The following is a 16,680-nucleotide window of genomic DNA, read 5'->3' as shown; positions in this document are numbered from 1 at the left end:
AAATAATGCTCTGTTTTCTGTACCAAACTGAGGTACCTAAAGAAGTATGATTCCTTGGGGCTTATCTCCCCCCATGTGCTTAGTGTTACTTAGTGACTGAAGAAATTAGTAAATCCAAATTCTTTTGTATCTTGCCAAATACTCTCACCTTGCCTAAGGAAGTACAGAACATATGGTATCAAGCAGAAAATGTCAAAACAGTACAAACTCTCAGTAAGAAATTTTGATGTTCCTAAAGTTTTAAAACACACAAAAAAGTCAGTGGTTATTTAAATATAAAGTATTATTTTTAAAATAATACTTTAAAAAAGATCGCTAGACAACAATAAACTCTAAAACTAAATTTGTAATCAAGTCAGAATGTTTTTCATAGTTTAGTGTGATTGTCTATCTTACATCCTTTGTTACATTCATTTTTAGAGAAGCAAACACTTAAATGACTAAAACAATTTGCACCTTATCTATAATGTAAATGAAATATATTTAGAAAAAAAGAGGTATGATACAAATCATTATGCATATGACATAGCCTTGAAAACTCACTAAAAACTATTAAAAATGATTCACTAGCACAGAAATTTTAATTGAAAGAGTATTTTATTCTTATGGAATTTTTTACAGACAAATATCATAAAAGTAGCCAGCATTCTGGAATAGTATGCACCCATCAAGAATATTTCTGTTATATATCTATGTAAAGAATATTTTTTATTTATACACAAGTATTTTTGCATCCTCAATACACAAGAGGAAGATCAATGCTCACTGTCCTCCATTTCTCTTTTATTCTTTTTCCAAGCAGGAAAAATTGATTTGTTTAGAAAATTATCTAAAACAGTGTGTTAGGCAGTGCTACTGGCTGACTTCAGCCGTTTCCTTCTCCCACGCGGAATAAAGCTCCCACCTTTATTCCGCAGGAAAAAGGTCATAACAGTTAGTCCGACTCATCATGCCACAAAGGGTCTAGTAATTCTATTAATAAGTAAAAGCCATATCCCTGATGTGTGTGTTGCAACGCAAAAAAGGAAGATGTGTGTACTCACAACTGGTTTTCAGGTAAAGAGGAGGATTGTATATTTGAGTAACCAAACTTTTAGTATATGAGGACGCTAAATATAAAATCTCGGTCACCACTCCTAATCAAAGAAAACCTCTGTGTTTTGTCCAGTGGGCTCTCAGCGAATGATATGCAACTTAAATATGGAAACTTGGGTAGATCTTTCACTTTAATCACCTCAAATAATGAAAAGTTTGGTAGTGGGTCTACATCTAAAATGTTCAGACATCAAATGGTTTATGCTTACTGGCCACTGGATGTCACCATTACTCCATTTGAAAAGACAATTTGAAATTTATTCATAAAGCAGGGTTCTCTCTGCAGCTAGTACACAGAAATTGTTTTTGTATTTTTCAATATTTGAGTTTAAATCAGCAAATATTTCAAGTACCTGGAATTTTTACTTTTACAATTTTTAATAATAAACAGACAATAAGACAAAAATATAGTTGTCGTCTAAGACATATCAACATTCATGTAATAAAGTGCAATCCCTTCCTATTCCCTTTCCTTGCCCCCACCACTAAGAATTTTTATGGAAAGGGAGCAACTAATTGTAGAATCAAGGTGAAACGATAAGGGCCAGCATCAAGACAGTGACACCAGAAATAAAGGGTACAGAGTATTTAAGAAGAAAAATAGGTAGAACACTTCATTGTACTACACAGTGAGAGAAAGGAAGACAGAGGTGACTCTGAGAATCTGGCAGGCTCTCCCCAGATGGTGGGGCCAGTGTTTGAGGGATACATGACTAGAGTAAATTGCTATGTAGTTAAAGTAATGAGTCTGTTTTAAACAGATTGACTGTAAGGTACTGTTTTCTCATCCTCTTTGCCCTCTTTCTGTACCTTTTAGGACTTTGGTTTCCATAACAAAACCGTAATCAGGATCCTAATTGCCAGAAGTGAAATAGACCTGATGACCATAAGGAAACGATACAAAGAGAGATATGGAAAATCCCTATTTCATGATATCAGAGTAAGTCTCCCACACATGATTTATTTTGACCCATAGTTTTTCCTTTATAAAACTGAAATAAGAAATTTAATTTAAATCATTTCATGTTAGAATCTAAATATTAAATGTTCTGACAGGGATGATCTACTTCACACAACCTTTAGTGTATCAACAGTGCTGAGGAAACACCCTCACGTCAATGACAGAACTTACTCCTCTTTCATGTGTTTTAAGCAAAAATCATTGACATAGTCAAGTCAAACATTCATCCCCTACTTGTGTAATTGTGCTTTATGAGCTAGGTTCTAAAGCAGAATCAGCACTGAAAAAAATACATTTTGTAAGAAGACCGCATTAATTGTGAAGAGGCGTCTTAGATCAGTGTGGCTGTCTGTCATATTGTCATGGATGGCAGGGCAGACAGTCAAATCCCATAAATACTGATCTGCAGCAACTTTGATAGTTATGTAAAATTCTATATATCCCTTTTAGCCTTTGAAGGGCAAAGAACAGTGATTCAGAGGTAATCAAGCCCGTTTCATTATTCTGACACGTCTAAACTTTACCCTGGAGTTTGATAAAACCTAGCAAAGACATCAAAATATACAGGACCACCTATAAAATGTTTGATCCCTTTTACAAGAAAATTATAAAGAATTTCAAGATGGCACCAGCAGAGCATTTAACCAAGCATGGATGGGGCCCTGAAAATATATCTTCATTTTCTCACATACCTATGCTGTTACCTTGCTCACATTGTTTCCCAATGAAATTTTCAAATGTATAAATAGCTTTTTAGTTCATTGAAAGGGTGATCCAGAAGCAACTCAACAACCCAAAGACCAAGAGACCACAAAAACTATAATACCTTGTAAGCCCATGCATAGCTGAAGTAGCTCCTAGAGGAAGAGTTGATGGACCAGTTAAGATAAATTTTATTCCTGTGTCTTTGATAAAGCTCTCATTACATCCACCCTCAGAACCCTAAACTTTTGGTGATGATAAACATTTCTCATTGAGCATTGTGTTATTACTTGTTTTCTAAATGAATAAATTAATTCTAATACATTTATTGCAAATAATCACAGCCACCTCAAAATCTATTAACATTAATATATTAATGTAACTTTACTATGTGTATTTAAAGCAATAAATTATAATTACATGGCTTTGTATGAGAGAACATTCATATGATAGTTGAGTGTTAACAAAGAAAGTTTTTAGAATTCATTTATTTTTACTATCATTACTTTAAAAAACTTAGGAACTATGGAAGATCATAAAAAAAGATAAAAATTACTTTAATACTCTAGCACAGATAAACAGTAATAAAATTTGTTATAGGTGCTGTCTTTTTAAAAAAATATCTAAACATTAATATGCTTTACCACTTAAAGGAATATTTTTATTATATAAGTTAGAAAGTACATAACCTACCCTGTATGATTATATGTTGCTTTTTAATTTTTCACTATCATACATAATATGGTGTATATTCTTTAGAAAAAATATTTGTGCTCATTAGTAATTGATAATTATTTCCTTAGGATATATTTATCAAATTAAAATTACTACATTAATGAACATAAATGTTTTTATGACTTTTTAAGGCATATTGCCAATTTGCCCTCTAGTCACTGATTTATAGCAATAATATTAGTACATCTCTTTCTGAAGTTGAAGAGAAGATTTACTTTTACTGCAATTTATTCTTCTTATAAATACACATTAGGGTTCAATCAACTTTATATAAACCTCATTCTATTGACTATAATCGTGGTATTATTTTTCAATAACTTCCACTATGAATAGTTCTCAGGACACATTAAATCTTTACATGAAAAAGTAAATAATTTTGGAAAAGCTAATGGCCCATGAATCTTTCATATTGCAGTTCAGAGGAATTATAGTTCTTTTTAGAAATACTATGATATTTTATTTCAAATGCTTTTTTTTTTTCAGAATTTTGCTTCAGGACATTATGAGAAAGCTCTGCTTGCCATCTGTGCTGGGGATGCTGAAGACTACTAAATCAAGGGCAGGCTTTGGAGGACTGGCTACTCCTCTTTATACACCTCAAAACAGAGATTTTGTCATAAATTTGCATTGTTAGTGGCATTATAACAAAACTATAGAATATTTCCTCTTCTATCTTGAAAATTATTCTAAACTAAAGAAAACTCTATTGACAAGTTTAAATGAAACTGAATTTTCACTTACTATCAAAATCAACAATTCATTAAATGGTGTATAATGGAATAATAAACAATTATTGCACTGAATTAAAATTTATTTAATGTGAACTATCAACTCCCTATAATAAGAGACTCTGCTTAAAGCTGTCCTTAGCATGCTTTGGGAAACCAACGAAAACAGTGTGCCCTACAGAAGAATTTTCAAGACTCTTGCACAAATGCAATAAAACTAAAGTGAACATCTGAAGCCAACTTTAAAAGAAAATAAAAGTATAAAACAGCAAAATGCAGTCAGACATATGCTTATCAGGCTTAGATGTGCAAGAAACTTGAAAGTAAAAATATGTGTGTGTGTGTGTGTGTGTGCGTGTGCATGTATATGCATGTGTGCATATGTGTATGTATGTATGCTTTTGACAACCACTATGGTAAAGGGAATTTATTTCTAGCTTTTTTCGTGTGTGTTGGTGCCTAACCAACTATTTGCCCAATGCTTTCGTCTTCACTTTTAATATCAGCATCAAAGCCTTTTGGAAATTATTACATTCTTTGTCTCATCAATAGAGGCTGGTCCTTTATGTGTCTCAACATTTAGTAAATTAGGAACAGTAAAAGAAAAATACTCACCAAGGTCAGATTTGGAGGAAAACCTAGATTAATGCCACAATCCAGCCAAGAATAAAATGAGAGATGGGGATGGATGAGTCCACTACAGAGGGCTCCCAACATAATCAAGAAGCAACATAAAAACCGAGATCATGGGAAGAAGCGATTGATGAAGTCAGGCAAGGGAAGTGAGGACATATATGCAAAAAATCTAGACGAACTTGTGAAGCTGATAGCAGTGCTTTATTCCATGTGGAACATTTTTCAATAGCCTATAGCCAATTTCCTAGAGATTCATTTCTATTGGTCTCAGGAGGAATGAAGAATATACTCAGAATCTGGCATCTGACAAGAGGAATGATACAGAATACTTAGCACACAATGACCGGGTACAACATGAGACATTTTAGACTTCTGAAATCAATTTCAAGATTCCAAATTAGTCTATTCTAGAAGACTACTGCAATAAGTGGAGAGGTCTGTTGCAATAGGGAAAGGGAGGTGAATTCAAGAGGAAAAACACTCGACTGTGGGATTTTCAGGTATCGCAAAGATTAGCCAGAAAAAAATTTTAATGTATGGGGATGAGAAAACAAGACTAGAAATAATAAGGTGTGAGGGAATGGGGTGAATACATGGTAAGGCTGGACCGTTGATCAGGGACCGGTGATCTGAGACACCTCCAGGCTGTTTTCCAGAAGAGCCTAAAGGTAGATTAAAGTTCAGGATCATGGGGAGGAGATAGCCTGACTAAAGTTGGTCCAGTCAGGTGAGCGGGCATTTTGTCCAGATTGGTCAGCAGGGGAAAATGGTTCAGCTAATCATTTATGAGTCAAAGAATAGGAATTTGGAGGGTGTGTTGACGATTGTCATAGGTAAATAAGGGGATCACTTGCAAGTCGAATCTAAGTCATATAAGAAAGGGTGGTTCTTTGTAGTAAGCCATATCCTGAAACGCAAAAAGGCAGGAAATTTCTTGACCATCTCTGTTTTCTAGGGCACAGTACATGGGTGAAGTTTAACATTAACAGTCTTTATTTTTTTTTCTCCAAAGTTTGGTCTTGAATTCTTCACTTAGTTGTTTAAATGCTAACACAACATTGTCATCTTTGTCATCACATAATTCACTTAGTGAAATCCTGTAAAAGATTAAGTGTTTAAATTATTATCATTGTGATTTGTACTTATGTTCCATGCTGGTTATATGATCTTCAAATGCAGAAATGTTTACTATACCTGATGGACTGAATAACAAGTACAAAATCTCTGATTAAATTAAAAGCATCTCCCATATTTAACCTAGAGGGGAAAAAAGACAAAGTAATATTTAAAAGAATAAATTTGTTTTTGATGTATCATCAATCGACAGTAAAAGAAATAATAAATTATCAATGAATTGCTGGCTTTTCTAGAGACAACATAAAAACAGATATGGAAAGACTGCACAGAAGCGTTTGTGTCCTTTGCATCCAGTACTTTACTTACTATGCTCAATTTTGCACTATTTTGACTAAGCTAGTAAAGACACTAATCATTTGCCGAAAAAAATATGACTTTTAATGCTCTTATGTAGTAGTACATTATTATTACTAAAGTTAAGTATTTCCTATATGTTAAAAACAGTGCCAAATATAAGTGATGCCACTGAAAATGACAGAGTAGGCAGCACCAAGGGCTCATCCCTCCACAAGAACATAAACAAAAATAAAAACAACAACAACAACAACAAACACATCAGAATCAATTTTGTCAGAACTTTGGAAAATAGCCAAAAGTTGAACTTAAATTATGAAAAAAGTTAGACAAGGTAGAAAAGCTTTGTGACATCTTTATCTGTCCTTTTCCCAGCCTTCTCTCAGTTTAGGGGCAGTCTCAGAGACAGCATCCTGTGTCCCAGTGCGGCTCCGATTCCCAGCTCCAGAGGAAGCAGAACTAGCCTTACTAACAAGAAATGTGTTGTCTGTTCTAACTTGTCTGAGAGCTGGCTAAAGGACTGAGAGAGGTGCTTGTGTTCGTTTTGCCTAGCTCAGAACTCACTCAGGGAGGAAAAATGGTTAAGACAATGACATAATTGCAGCTGCCTAGGGCAAAAATTACAACTGAGTCAAAACAATCGAGTAATGAAAACCCATGAGAAAAATCTGGGAGAGTACATATATGTATTGGAATCTAAAATACATATATTGAGAAATTTAGAAAGCTATGCTCATGCCTAGGTTAGGATACATACTCAGAAAAGATCTGATAAAGACCATAAGCTTTCACCTCTTACTGGTCCCTAGATATAGTGCAAGCAGGAGGTGAAGGGTAAGGCAGAGTTACAAACTGACTAAGTACTGAAAGGGTTATCCCAGCACAGAGCCAGTCTACAAAGAATAAGAGAAATTCTTTTCTTCATTTTTCTCCTCCTCCTCTTCTTTACTTCTCCTCTCTCTTTCTCTCTCTCTTCCCCCTTGTGTTTAAAGAAATTTCCATCAAAACACTGGCTGAATACAAACTAAAGAAATAAGGACTTCAGAGATCACATTTGATGAAGATTACAGACTTTATAAAAATAGTTTAGAAAAGTCACTAAACAAAACAACAGTTAAAAACAAAAACAACATTCTTTGAGAAGAGAGAAAGTTTTAGAATTACCACATTATAATTTTCAAAAGGTACAGTCCTCAAAAAAGTTTTTGAAGCATGAAAAGAAACATAAACATGTGCTCATTGACAGATAAAATTACCAGAAACTATCTCTGAGGGGATTAAGAGGTATAAGACTTACAAAATAGAACATCAAATGGCGAAAGCAAATCATTCCTTATCAGTAATTATTTTAAGTGTACATAGATAAAATTATTCAATGAAACAATAAAGATTGGCTGAATAGATAAAAAATAAACATGAACTAACTATGTACTCTCTATAAGAGACTTTAGATTCTAAAGCATGAAGATATTGAAAGTGAAAGGACGAAAAAGATATTCCACACAAATAGTAAATAAAAGAGAGCTGGGAGGCTTTACTAACATCAGACAAAATAGACTTTAAGTTAAAAACTGTTGTAGGAGTGTATTTACACTATATATTTACAAAAATACATTATATACACTATACACTGTATATTTACAAAAGTGTTAATTCATCTAGAAGATAAAACAATTATCAACATATAATCCCCAACCAACAAACAATAATAAGAAAAAAAACAAATATATGAGACAAACACTGACAGAATTAAAGGGAGAAATTGACAATTCTAAAATAGGAGTTGAAGACTTTAATACCCTTCTTTCAATAATGGGTAGAACATCTAGAGAGAAGCTCAATAAGAAAAAAACTGACTTAAACAATATAATAACCAATTACACCTAACAAACATATTGAGGTGACTATACCTAACAACAATAGAATACATATTCTTCTCATATGCAAAAGAGATGATATGTTAGGCTGCAAAACAAGTTCCAATGTATTTTAAAATACTGAAATTATACAAAGTATCTTTTCAAACCACAATGAAGTGAACCTATAAATCATTAACAGAAGAAAAAATTTAAAATTGACAAATATGTAGAAATTAAATAGCAAACAAATAATAGGTCAAAGAAGAAATAACAGGAAAATTAGAAAATGTTTAGAAACAAATGATACTGAATGCATAACATACCAAAATTTATGGGATGTAGAGAAAGCAGTGCTCAGTAGGAAATTTATATCAGTTAATATATATCCACATTGAAAAAGATAAAAGATCTTAAATCAACAGCCTAATTTTATACCTTAAGGAACTGGAAAAAGAATGATCTAAAACTTAAGCTAGCAGAAGAAAGGAAAAAAAAAAAAAGATCTGTATAATGAGAAGAAATAGAGAATAGAAAAACGATAAAGAGAATCAATAAAATGGATCTTAGAAAAATCAGACAAAATTGACAAATGCTTAGCTAGAATGACAAAGGGAAAAAAAGAAGATGCAAATTAATAAAACCAGAAATGAACACGAGAACATTACTACGTATGCTATAGAAACAAAATGATTTATGTAAGAGTACTATGAACAGGCAACTCCACACCAAAAAATTAGATAATCCATGTTAAATGGACAAATTCCTAGAAATATGCAAATTACCAAAATTGACTCAAAAGACATCGAAAATGTAATAAAATTTATAACAAGTAAAGAAATTGAATTAGTTATCAGAAATGTCCTAACAAAGAAAAATCCAGATGAGCTGGCTTCACTGGTGAATTCTACCAAACCTTTAAAGAAGAATTAGCCCCAATCTTCCTAACTCATTCTATGAGGACTATATTACCCTGATACCAAAACCAGACTAACACATTTCAAAAATACAGACCAATATACCTTATGAATATAGATGCAAAAATCCTCAATCAAATACCAGCAAACTGAATCCAACAGCATATTTAAAAGATTATGTACTTTGACATAGTAGGATTTATGCCAGGAATGAAAAAAAAAATCAATACAAAAAGGTCAATCGACATCAAGAGCCATATTAATAGAATGAAGGGGGAAAAGCCACATGATCAGCTCAGTTAATAAACAATAGCATTTGAAAAAAAGTCTTTTCATGAAAAAAAAAAAGCAAAAAAACTGTAAACTAGGAATCCAAGAGAACTACCTTAACATGATAACAGCATTTACAGAAAACCTCACAGCCTCTCAGCTAACATCAGAATGGTAAAAGACTGAAAGTTTTCTCCTATAAGATCAGGAACAAAACAAAGATGCTTGCTTTCACTATGTCTACATCCAACATTGTACTGGAAGTACTAGCCAGGACAATTAGGCAAGAAGGAAAAAAAGCATCCAAATTCAAAAGAAGTAAAAATCTCTCTATTCACAAATATAATCTCATATATAGAAAATCCTGAAGAATCCACAAAAGAACTATTAGAACTAATAAACAAATTTAGGAAAGTTGTAGAGAACAAGATAAAAAATCAGTTTTATTTCTTTACACAAGTAAGTTACTTTCTGAAAAGGATATTAAGGGGAAAAAAATCCAATTACGATAGCATCCAAAAATAAAATACCTAGGAATAAATTAAATGAAATAGGTTAAAGACTTGTACACAGAAAGCTACAACATTGCTGAAAGTAATTAAAGAAGACCTAAGAAATGAAAAGATATCTTATGTTCATGGACTGAAAGACTTAATATTGTTAAGAAGATAATTTGCCCAAAGCGGTCTATAGATTCATCGCAATTCCTATCAAAATTTTCACATTCTTTTTTGCAGAAGTGGAAAAAATCATCCTCAAATTCATATGAAATTGCAAAGGACCATGAACAGCCCAAACAATACTGACTACAAAGAACAAAATTGGAAGACTCACAATTCTCTACCAAAACAATGTGGTACTGGCATAAGGATAGACATAGAGACTAATGAAGTAGAATTGAGAGTTTAGAAACAAATCTATACATCTATGGCCAATTGATTTTTTACCGGGTACCAAGACCATTTAATGAGGGAAGAATTCAAAAATTGGTGCTGGGACAACTGTATATTCATATGAAGATGAATGAAACTGGACCTTATCTCATACTACATACCAAAATTTACTAAAAATGGATTAACAATCTGAATACAACAGCCCAAACTCTAACATTCTTAGAAAAAACATAGGATAAATCTTCATGATTTTGAATTTGTGAATAGATTCTTAGATATAATACCAAAAATATGAGCAACAGAAGAAAAAATAGGCAAGTTGGACAATCAAAATTAAAAAACTTTTGTGTATCAAAGTACATTATCAAGAAAATGAAAAGACAATTTACAGAAAAGGAGAAAATATTTGCAAATCTATGTCTGATAAGAGTCTAGTATTCAAAATTTATAAAAAGCTTTTATAACTCAAGAACAAAAAGAAAAATTAAAAAATTAAATGTCTAACCAATGTACTGTATACTTGAAACTAATAAAATAAAATTTAAAAAATATTGTAGTAGGTTATCTGGAGAAAAAAATTAAAAATGGTCAAAGAACTTGAATAGACATTTATACAAAGAACATATACATCTTTCTATAATATGAAAAGATGGTCAACATCATTAGTGTTTGGGGAAATGCAAATCAAAACCACAAACAATGAGATATATATCACTTTGCACACCCACTAGAATAATTATGATTTTTTTAATGAAAATAAATGTAGTGGGATTATGGAGAAATTAGAAAACTTGTACATGGCTGGTGACAATGGAAAATGGTTCAATTCCTGTGGAAAATATTTCAGCAGTTTCTCAAAAAGTTAAATATAGGGTTATTATATGACTCAGCAATTCTACTCCTAAGTACTTACCCAAAAGAATTGAAAACAGGTACTCAAACAAATACTTGTACATGCATGTTCATAGTAGCAATTATTCACAATAACCAAAAGCTGAAACAACCCAAATATTCATTGCCTAGATAAATGAATTTTATATACACATGCAATGGAATATTACTCGGTTATAAAAAGGAGTTAAGTACTGATAATGCTAAAATCTTGAAATGTTATAGTGAAAGAAGTCAGACATGAACATTCACATAATTGTATGACCTTGTTTAGTTTAAAATATTCAGACTAGGTAAACCCATAAAGATGGAGAGCAGATTGGCAGTTGCCAGAAGTTGTGGGAAGAGAGAAATGGGACTTACTGCTTAATGAGTACAGATTGTGTCCTTGGGTTAATAAAAATGTTTAGCAACTAGATAGAGGCAGTTTATGTGTAATCTTATGAAAGTATTAAATGTCGCCAAATTGTTCATTTTAATATGGTTAACCTATGTTATGTGAACTTCACCTCAATAATAAATAATAATAAATAGCATTTTAAAAGTAGTTCCAAGTGACTCAAATTATTGTATCTTAAAATTATCTTCATAAGTCATAATGGCACAGCATGATGAACATTAATTCCAAAAGCACTTATGTCTGTAAAGAGTGTTAAAATAGAAAAAGGTCTTACCAATTATCCACAGTGAGTGCTGACAGGGAACCGTTTTTGTAGAAATTCAATGCATAACCATTCAATGGGCACTTCCTTCCATTTTTATTATATTTTACCAAGGAAAGGAAAGGAACGTTGTTAACGTTGACACAAATTGTTCGTAGCATAGCCTGAGAAAAGCAGAGATTTTAGATTATTTGCATTTTTCTTTTGAGATATACCTTAATCTATTATCAAATTCGACTACTATGGTTTATTACATCTAGCTAACTAAAACAATAACCCAACAAATTTTAATAAAATATTGTCGAATGTTCAGTGTATTAAGGTTCTCCAAACTTTGATAAAAAGAACCAAATAAAATCAGTAAAAACATCAGTACTCAAAATGTTAAAACTTTTTGAAATCATGAAAATGATATCTCTAATTAACTCAAAATTCAAAGTTACATAGTTACTTTTACGACCTCAGAAATATATTACAAATATTTTTTTAAATTCATTTTTCCTGAAAAAAAAAATTGCAAGCTTACAAACTTATATGGTAGCAGCTACACATGATGTCTTGTTCTTTTTTCCTATACTCACCTATTTTTTTTCTTTCGAGATATACATATCTGATTTTGGCCAATGGTATAATCATAGTCGATTGGAATTTATTTTCCAATCAACATGCTATAGATAAGGTGTCAGGATCCAGGTAGGACTGGCAGTAAACGAAGTGGCTCTTGTATTAGTTTTAAAATTTGATATATATTTATCGAGTTTCTACTCTGTCCCAAACATCATTTTTAGGTGTTGGATCACAAAAATGAAGACTAACACAAACTGCCCTCAAATGGCTGATAGCAGGGCTTCACCGATGTTAACGTGCATTTTGATCTGAACAGTTCTGAGCTGACTCCCAAGATTTATCACATCAAGTAAGTGATACTGATGCTGCTGGTCTATGGTTCACACCTACCATGGCAAGGGCTTAGGCCACAGTGATTCATACAGTAAGACATATTAATACATGATGGGTCATTGAGAAAGTAACACTCTTTTTCTTATCTAATTCAATTTTTCTATTTTAAAACTACTGAAGTAGTAAAAAAAAAAAAAAAAAAAAATTCTGAGAAAAGTAGTGCCATTCTAGAGTAAGAGAAAAATGGCTTTGTTTCACTGAACATTTTGCTAGTATTATAATCCCATAAAAATTACTTATCTTAAATGAAAAACAGGATTAAAGAAAGTTTCACATCAAAATTTACATACATCATTTACCACATCCATATCAAATAAATCTCGATCAGTTATATCTGACAGGCAAGCAAACGGGGAGACAGCAGTTCTGCTTTCAGTCCCAGGCATCAAATGAGAGACCAGTTCAGAGTCTTCGCACTCTTTACCTGAAAAATCTAACAATAAATCAATTGAAAAAATCAAATAAGAAAATAATTGGTTACTCTGTCTCAAATGATTCAGGGAAAAATATTAAGTCGTACTGTAATAAAAAAAAGAAAAGAATTGAAAAATGGTTTCTTATTAAACAAAGTATTTAAAACAAATGATACTTGTTTATATTATTCTTAATAGGCAAATCATTGAAAATTTTTTTAAAAAGGAAAACATTTAAGATGAAAATTTAAGGATTATATTGCTAGATTAGCACTGAGAATGCTTTCTGCCTAAACTAAAATCATCCTGAGATCTGCTAGTGATTCTATATTTGAGGTTATAAATTGGTCTAACTGTGTAACTCCATGTCCATCTACTCAGAAATTAGACACTATTTACAAATTAGGACACCTTGCTTCATTAAACACTAGTGATCCTAGGGCAAAACCAAGCACCATCTATCTCTCCTTTAAAATGAATGTTATTATCAATTAATTTCTCTCAAGATGCTATGGAGCTACAAAAACTGAAAAACTTCTCCTAATATAGTTAAAACTGACATCATTGTCCACCTTCTTATGCTAACTCTATCATCATATTCCAACAGAAGAGAAGAGATTCCTACATCACTCACCAGGATGCAAAAGTAATAGAGGAACATTTCTAGGTCTTGCGGAGCTCCCTCATGTCACCCTGGGCCTGAGTAGTGAGTTCAGAAAAGGGGCTATTGTCTTGTCCTTCTCTAACGGTTATCTATTTATCTATCTAATCTACCTACATCTGTCTGTCTGTCTGTCTTCATCTATCTATCTATCTATCTATCTATCTATCTATCTATCTATCTATCTATCTATTCATCCATCCATCCATCCATCCATCCATCCTAATTTAATGTATCTCTTCTATTCCTTCTGCTATCTTTCTTCTTCTCTGACATCTTTCTCTGACAATAATACTCTTGTTTGTGTCTCATTATTTCTCCGAATTGCTCATTGCCTCTTATCTGCTGCTCTCTGTGCTTCACTTTGTCATGAGTTTTCTTTTCTACTCTCCACGTTCTCTGTATTGTTATCTTTTTCAGTCTCACTCTCTTTGTCTCTGTTAATCTCTCTTTTTTCTGTATGTCTGTCTCTCTTGTTTTTCTATCCATGTGTTTGTTTCTTTCTCTTTCTCTATTTCCATCTATTTCTAGTGACGGCCTTCTCTCCCTCTCTATCTTAGAGTGTTTGTGTCTTATCTCTTTGCCTCTTTCTCTACTTCTCTCTCTCTCTCTCTCTCTCTCTCTCTCCCTCTCTCTCTCTCTCTTTCTCACACATACTTTGTGTCTGCCTCTGCCAGTCTTTCTGTCCTTTTCTATTTGTCTTTCAATCTCTATTTCAGATCCACCTGATTTCTAAGATTTTCTGGTATTTTCTCTATTACGTGTGGTAACCTGGAGGATAGAATTTACAAGATAGGGACATTAGTGTTTCATTTGGGGGATAGGCAAGTGCAGCTTCACTCGGGGCTATGCTTTATGAAACACATTTAAATGAAAATGGAAACCATAGTTTCTAATTCTGTCATCCATATTACTCCCGTATTAATTGTTCAGTTGACCTCAAGTTTAGGAGAGAACTGCAACAGTTTAATGTCTTACTCTTAAGCATCCAAAATTAAATGTATGACTTGGATTTATTAATAAGTAACCCTATAGTTTTTAACAGTTATAATTTTGTGATTTAACACAAAACTTTGAAGTTTAATACAACCTGAATTTGTTATCTTACAGTTCAGGAAATCGGAAGTCTGAAAGAGGTCTCACTAAGGTAAAACAAAGGGGTAGTTAGAGCTGTGTTTGTTCTGAGAGGCTCTGAAGGAGAATATATTTCCTTGCCTTTTCCAACTTCTAGAGACTGCCACACAGGCTTGGGCAGGTGGCTTCCTTTCATCTTCAAAGCCAGCAATGATTAGTCAAATCTTTCTCATATTACATCTAACTCTGATTCTCTTGTCTCCCTTTTTCACATATGGCAGCTCTTATGATTATATAGGTCCACACAGATAATCCAGGATAATCTCTCCATCTCAAGGTCCACTGATTCAAAATTTAATTCAATCCGGAATCTTAGTTTCCCCTTTGCTACATAACATATTCACAGCTTCCCAGGCTTAGATCCAGACATCTCTGGTGAGGCATTCATTGTAAATCTGTCTGCCACAGAAACTACCTCAGAGAAAAAAGATAATTATTTTCACCCCCTCCAAATCCAAATGTAGAAAATTGCCTGGAGACACTTTGGTTCTTTTCCACAAAGTTAACTTATTACTAGCTAATTTCTCTTACTATGGTTGAATAAACTGACCATTTTCTCTTTATCCGTCATGTCTTCTATAATATAATAAATATAATATAATATAATTATAATCATATCATAATATAATAATCTATCCAGAAATATAAACAAATCAAATCAGCCCTACTGCTCCATTTTTCTCCTGCTTCTTCCAGAAGTGAGGAAAATGGAATTCCACCACCTTTTAGCTCACTCTCCTCTTACTTTTTTATCTTAGGGCACTGAGTGTGCTCTCTACTTCCAATCCCTATACATTACTGAATTTTCCTTATATTTTAATTTTCTTTTTTCCATTTATTCTGTCCTTTCCTCAAAGGCCTGGGCAAAGCCTTAACTTCTTTAATATCTCTCAAAGTACTCAAGGAAGTACAGCATACTGAGGACCACTACTAAATATGCCAATATTCTTTTTCTTGTATTTCTAAAGTTATTCAGATTTGAAAATTTAACCAGTTAAGAGCATCAATATCTAATAAAAGACAAATCATATCAGTAGGCAAGGAGGTATTTTAGAAGAAATTTAGACCACCGTATAGACCATACAGAAATATTTTAAGCATTTAGTGCCAAATCCAATCCATGATGGCTTAGACAATTCCAAAGAACACATCTACAGCATAGATCTAAAGGATTACACTAGTTTCCAGTGTGCTCTTTTTGCAGTAGTTTCATTTTTATTTTGCAAAGTTTAGTTTTATCTCAAAATATTTACATTTATTTTCTTTTACTGGCTTTACATTTTATTTGTGGGCATTCACAGTCTTACCAATTTCTGAGAGAGGTAGTTGGTATTCTTTTCTCATGTCAGCCAAATTAGAAATTGATAGGAGAAAGGAACCAAAATTCTCTCTAATTCTGTTATTGTGTTCTTCTACCACTGTAGCAAATTCCTTGGGAAGAGCATCTAGAATTACCTAGAAATAAAGAAATAGATTAATGTAACTATTCAAAAAAAAAAAAAAAGCAGAAGCTTACTGAAGTCTCTGAGACACGAGGTCACAATACCTTTAAAAGTCTGAATGAAAATATATTTCTAAATATAAATTATATTATTTGAAAAAGTATAAATACAAAAACTAAAATTACTTGTTATTCTACTACCCAGGAATACAGGTTATAAAGATTTTGGTATATAGAATTTTATATACAAATTGTGTTGTAGTATTCAGCTTTTGTCTACTGTTTATACTCAAC

The 16,680-nt window shown here is 32.5% G+C and overlaps 2 protein-coding genes across 7 annotated transcripts in view; one reads left to right on the top strand and one right to left on the bottom strand.

The window, feature by feature from the left end:
• The window catches only part of ANXA10 (annexin A10), a 60,576-nt gene extending 56,081 nt beyond the window's left edge, over positions 1–4,495 (top strand). Inside the window, exons 11-12 of the mRNA XM_016148181.2 lie at positions 1,913–2,035; positions 3,977–4,495. Coding sequence (XP_016003667.1) covers positions 1,913–2,035; positions 3,977–4,045 — 192 coding nt within the window. The 3' untranslated portion in view covers positions 4,046–4,495. The remainder of the gene's footprint in view (positions 1–1,912; positions 2,036–3,976) is intronic.
• Positions 4,496–5,039: 544 nt separating this feature from the next.
• Positions 5,040–16,680, bottom strand: part of LOC107512535 (probable ATP-dependent RNA helicase DDX60) — a 74,095-nt gene continuing 62,454 nt past the window's right edge. For 4 of the 6 annotated variants that reach the window (XM_036233620.1, XM_016148180.2, XM_036233622.1 and 1 more), the window contains 5 exons: positions 16,253–16,400; positions 13,028–13,170; positions 11,790–11,941; positions 6,052–6,114; positions 5,040–5,954 (listed from right to left, as the gene is read on the bottom strand). In XM_036233620.1, coding sequence (XP_036089513.1) covers positions 5,840–5,954; positions 6,052–6,114; positions 11,790–11,941; positions 13,028–13,170; positions 16,253–16,400 — 621 coding nt within the window. In that variant the 3' untranslated portion in view covers positions 5,040–5,839. Of the gene's footprint in view, positions 5,955–6,051; positions 6,115–11,789; positions 11,942–13,027; positions 13,171–16,252; positions 16,401–16,680 lie in introns of those variants that run through there. The other 2 variants (XM_036233621.1, XR_004954895.1) reach the window with 2 other exon arrangements.

Source organism: Rousettus aegyptiacus, unplaced genomic scaffold (assembly GCF_014176215.1).
Source record: "Rousettus aegyptiacus isolate mRouAeg1 unplaced genomic scaffold, mRouAeg1.p scaffold_m13_p_16, whole genome shotgun sequence".
In the NCBI taxonomy this organism is placed as follows: Eukaryota; Metazoa; Chordata; class Mammalia; order Chiroptera; family Pteropodidae; genus Rousettus; species Rousettus aegyptiacus.
The sequence above is the reverse complement of the archived record's forward strand: the minus strand, read 5'-3'. Positions and strand labels throughout refer to the sequence as shown.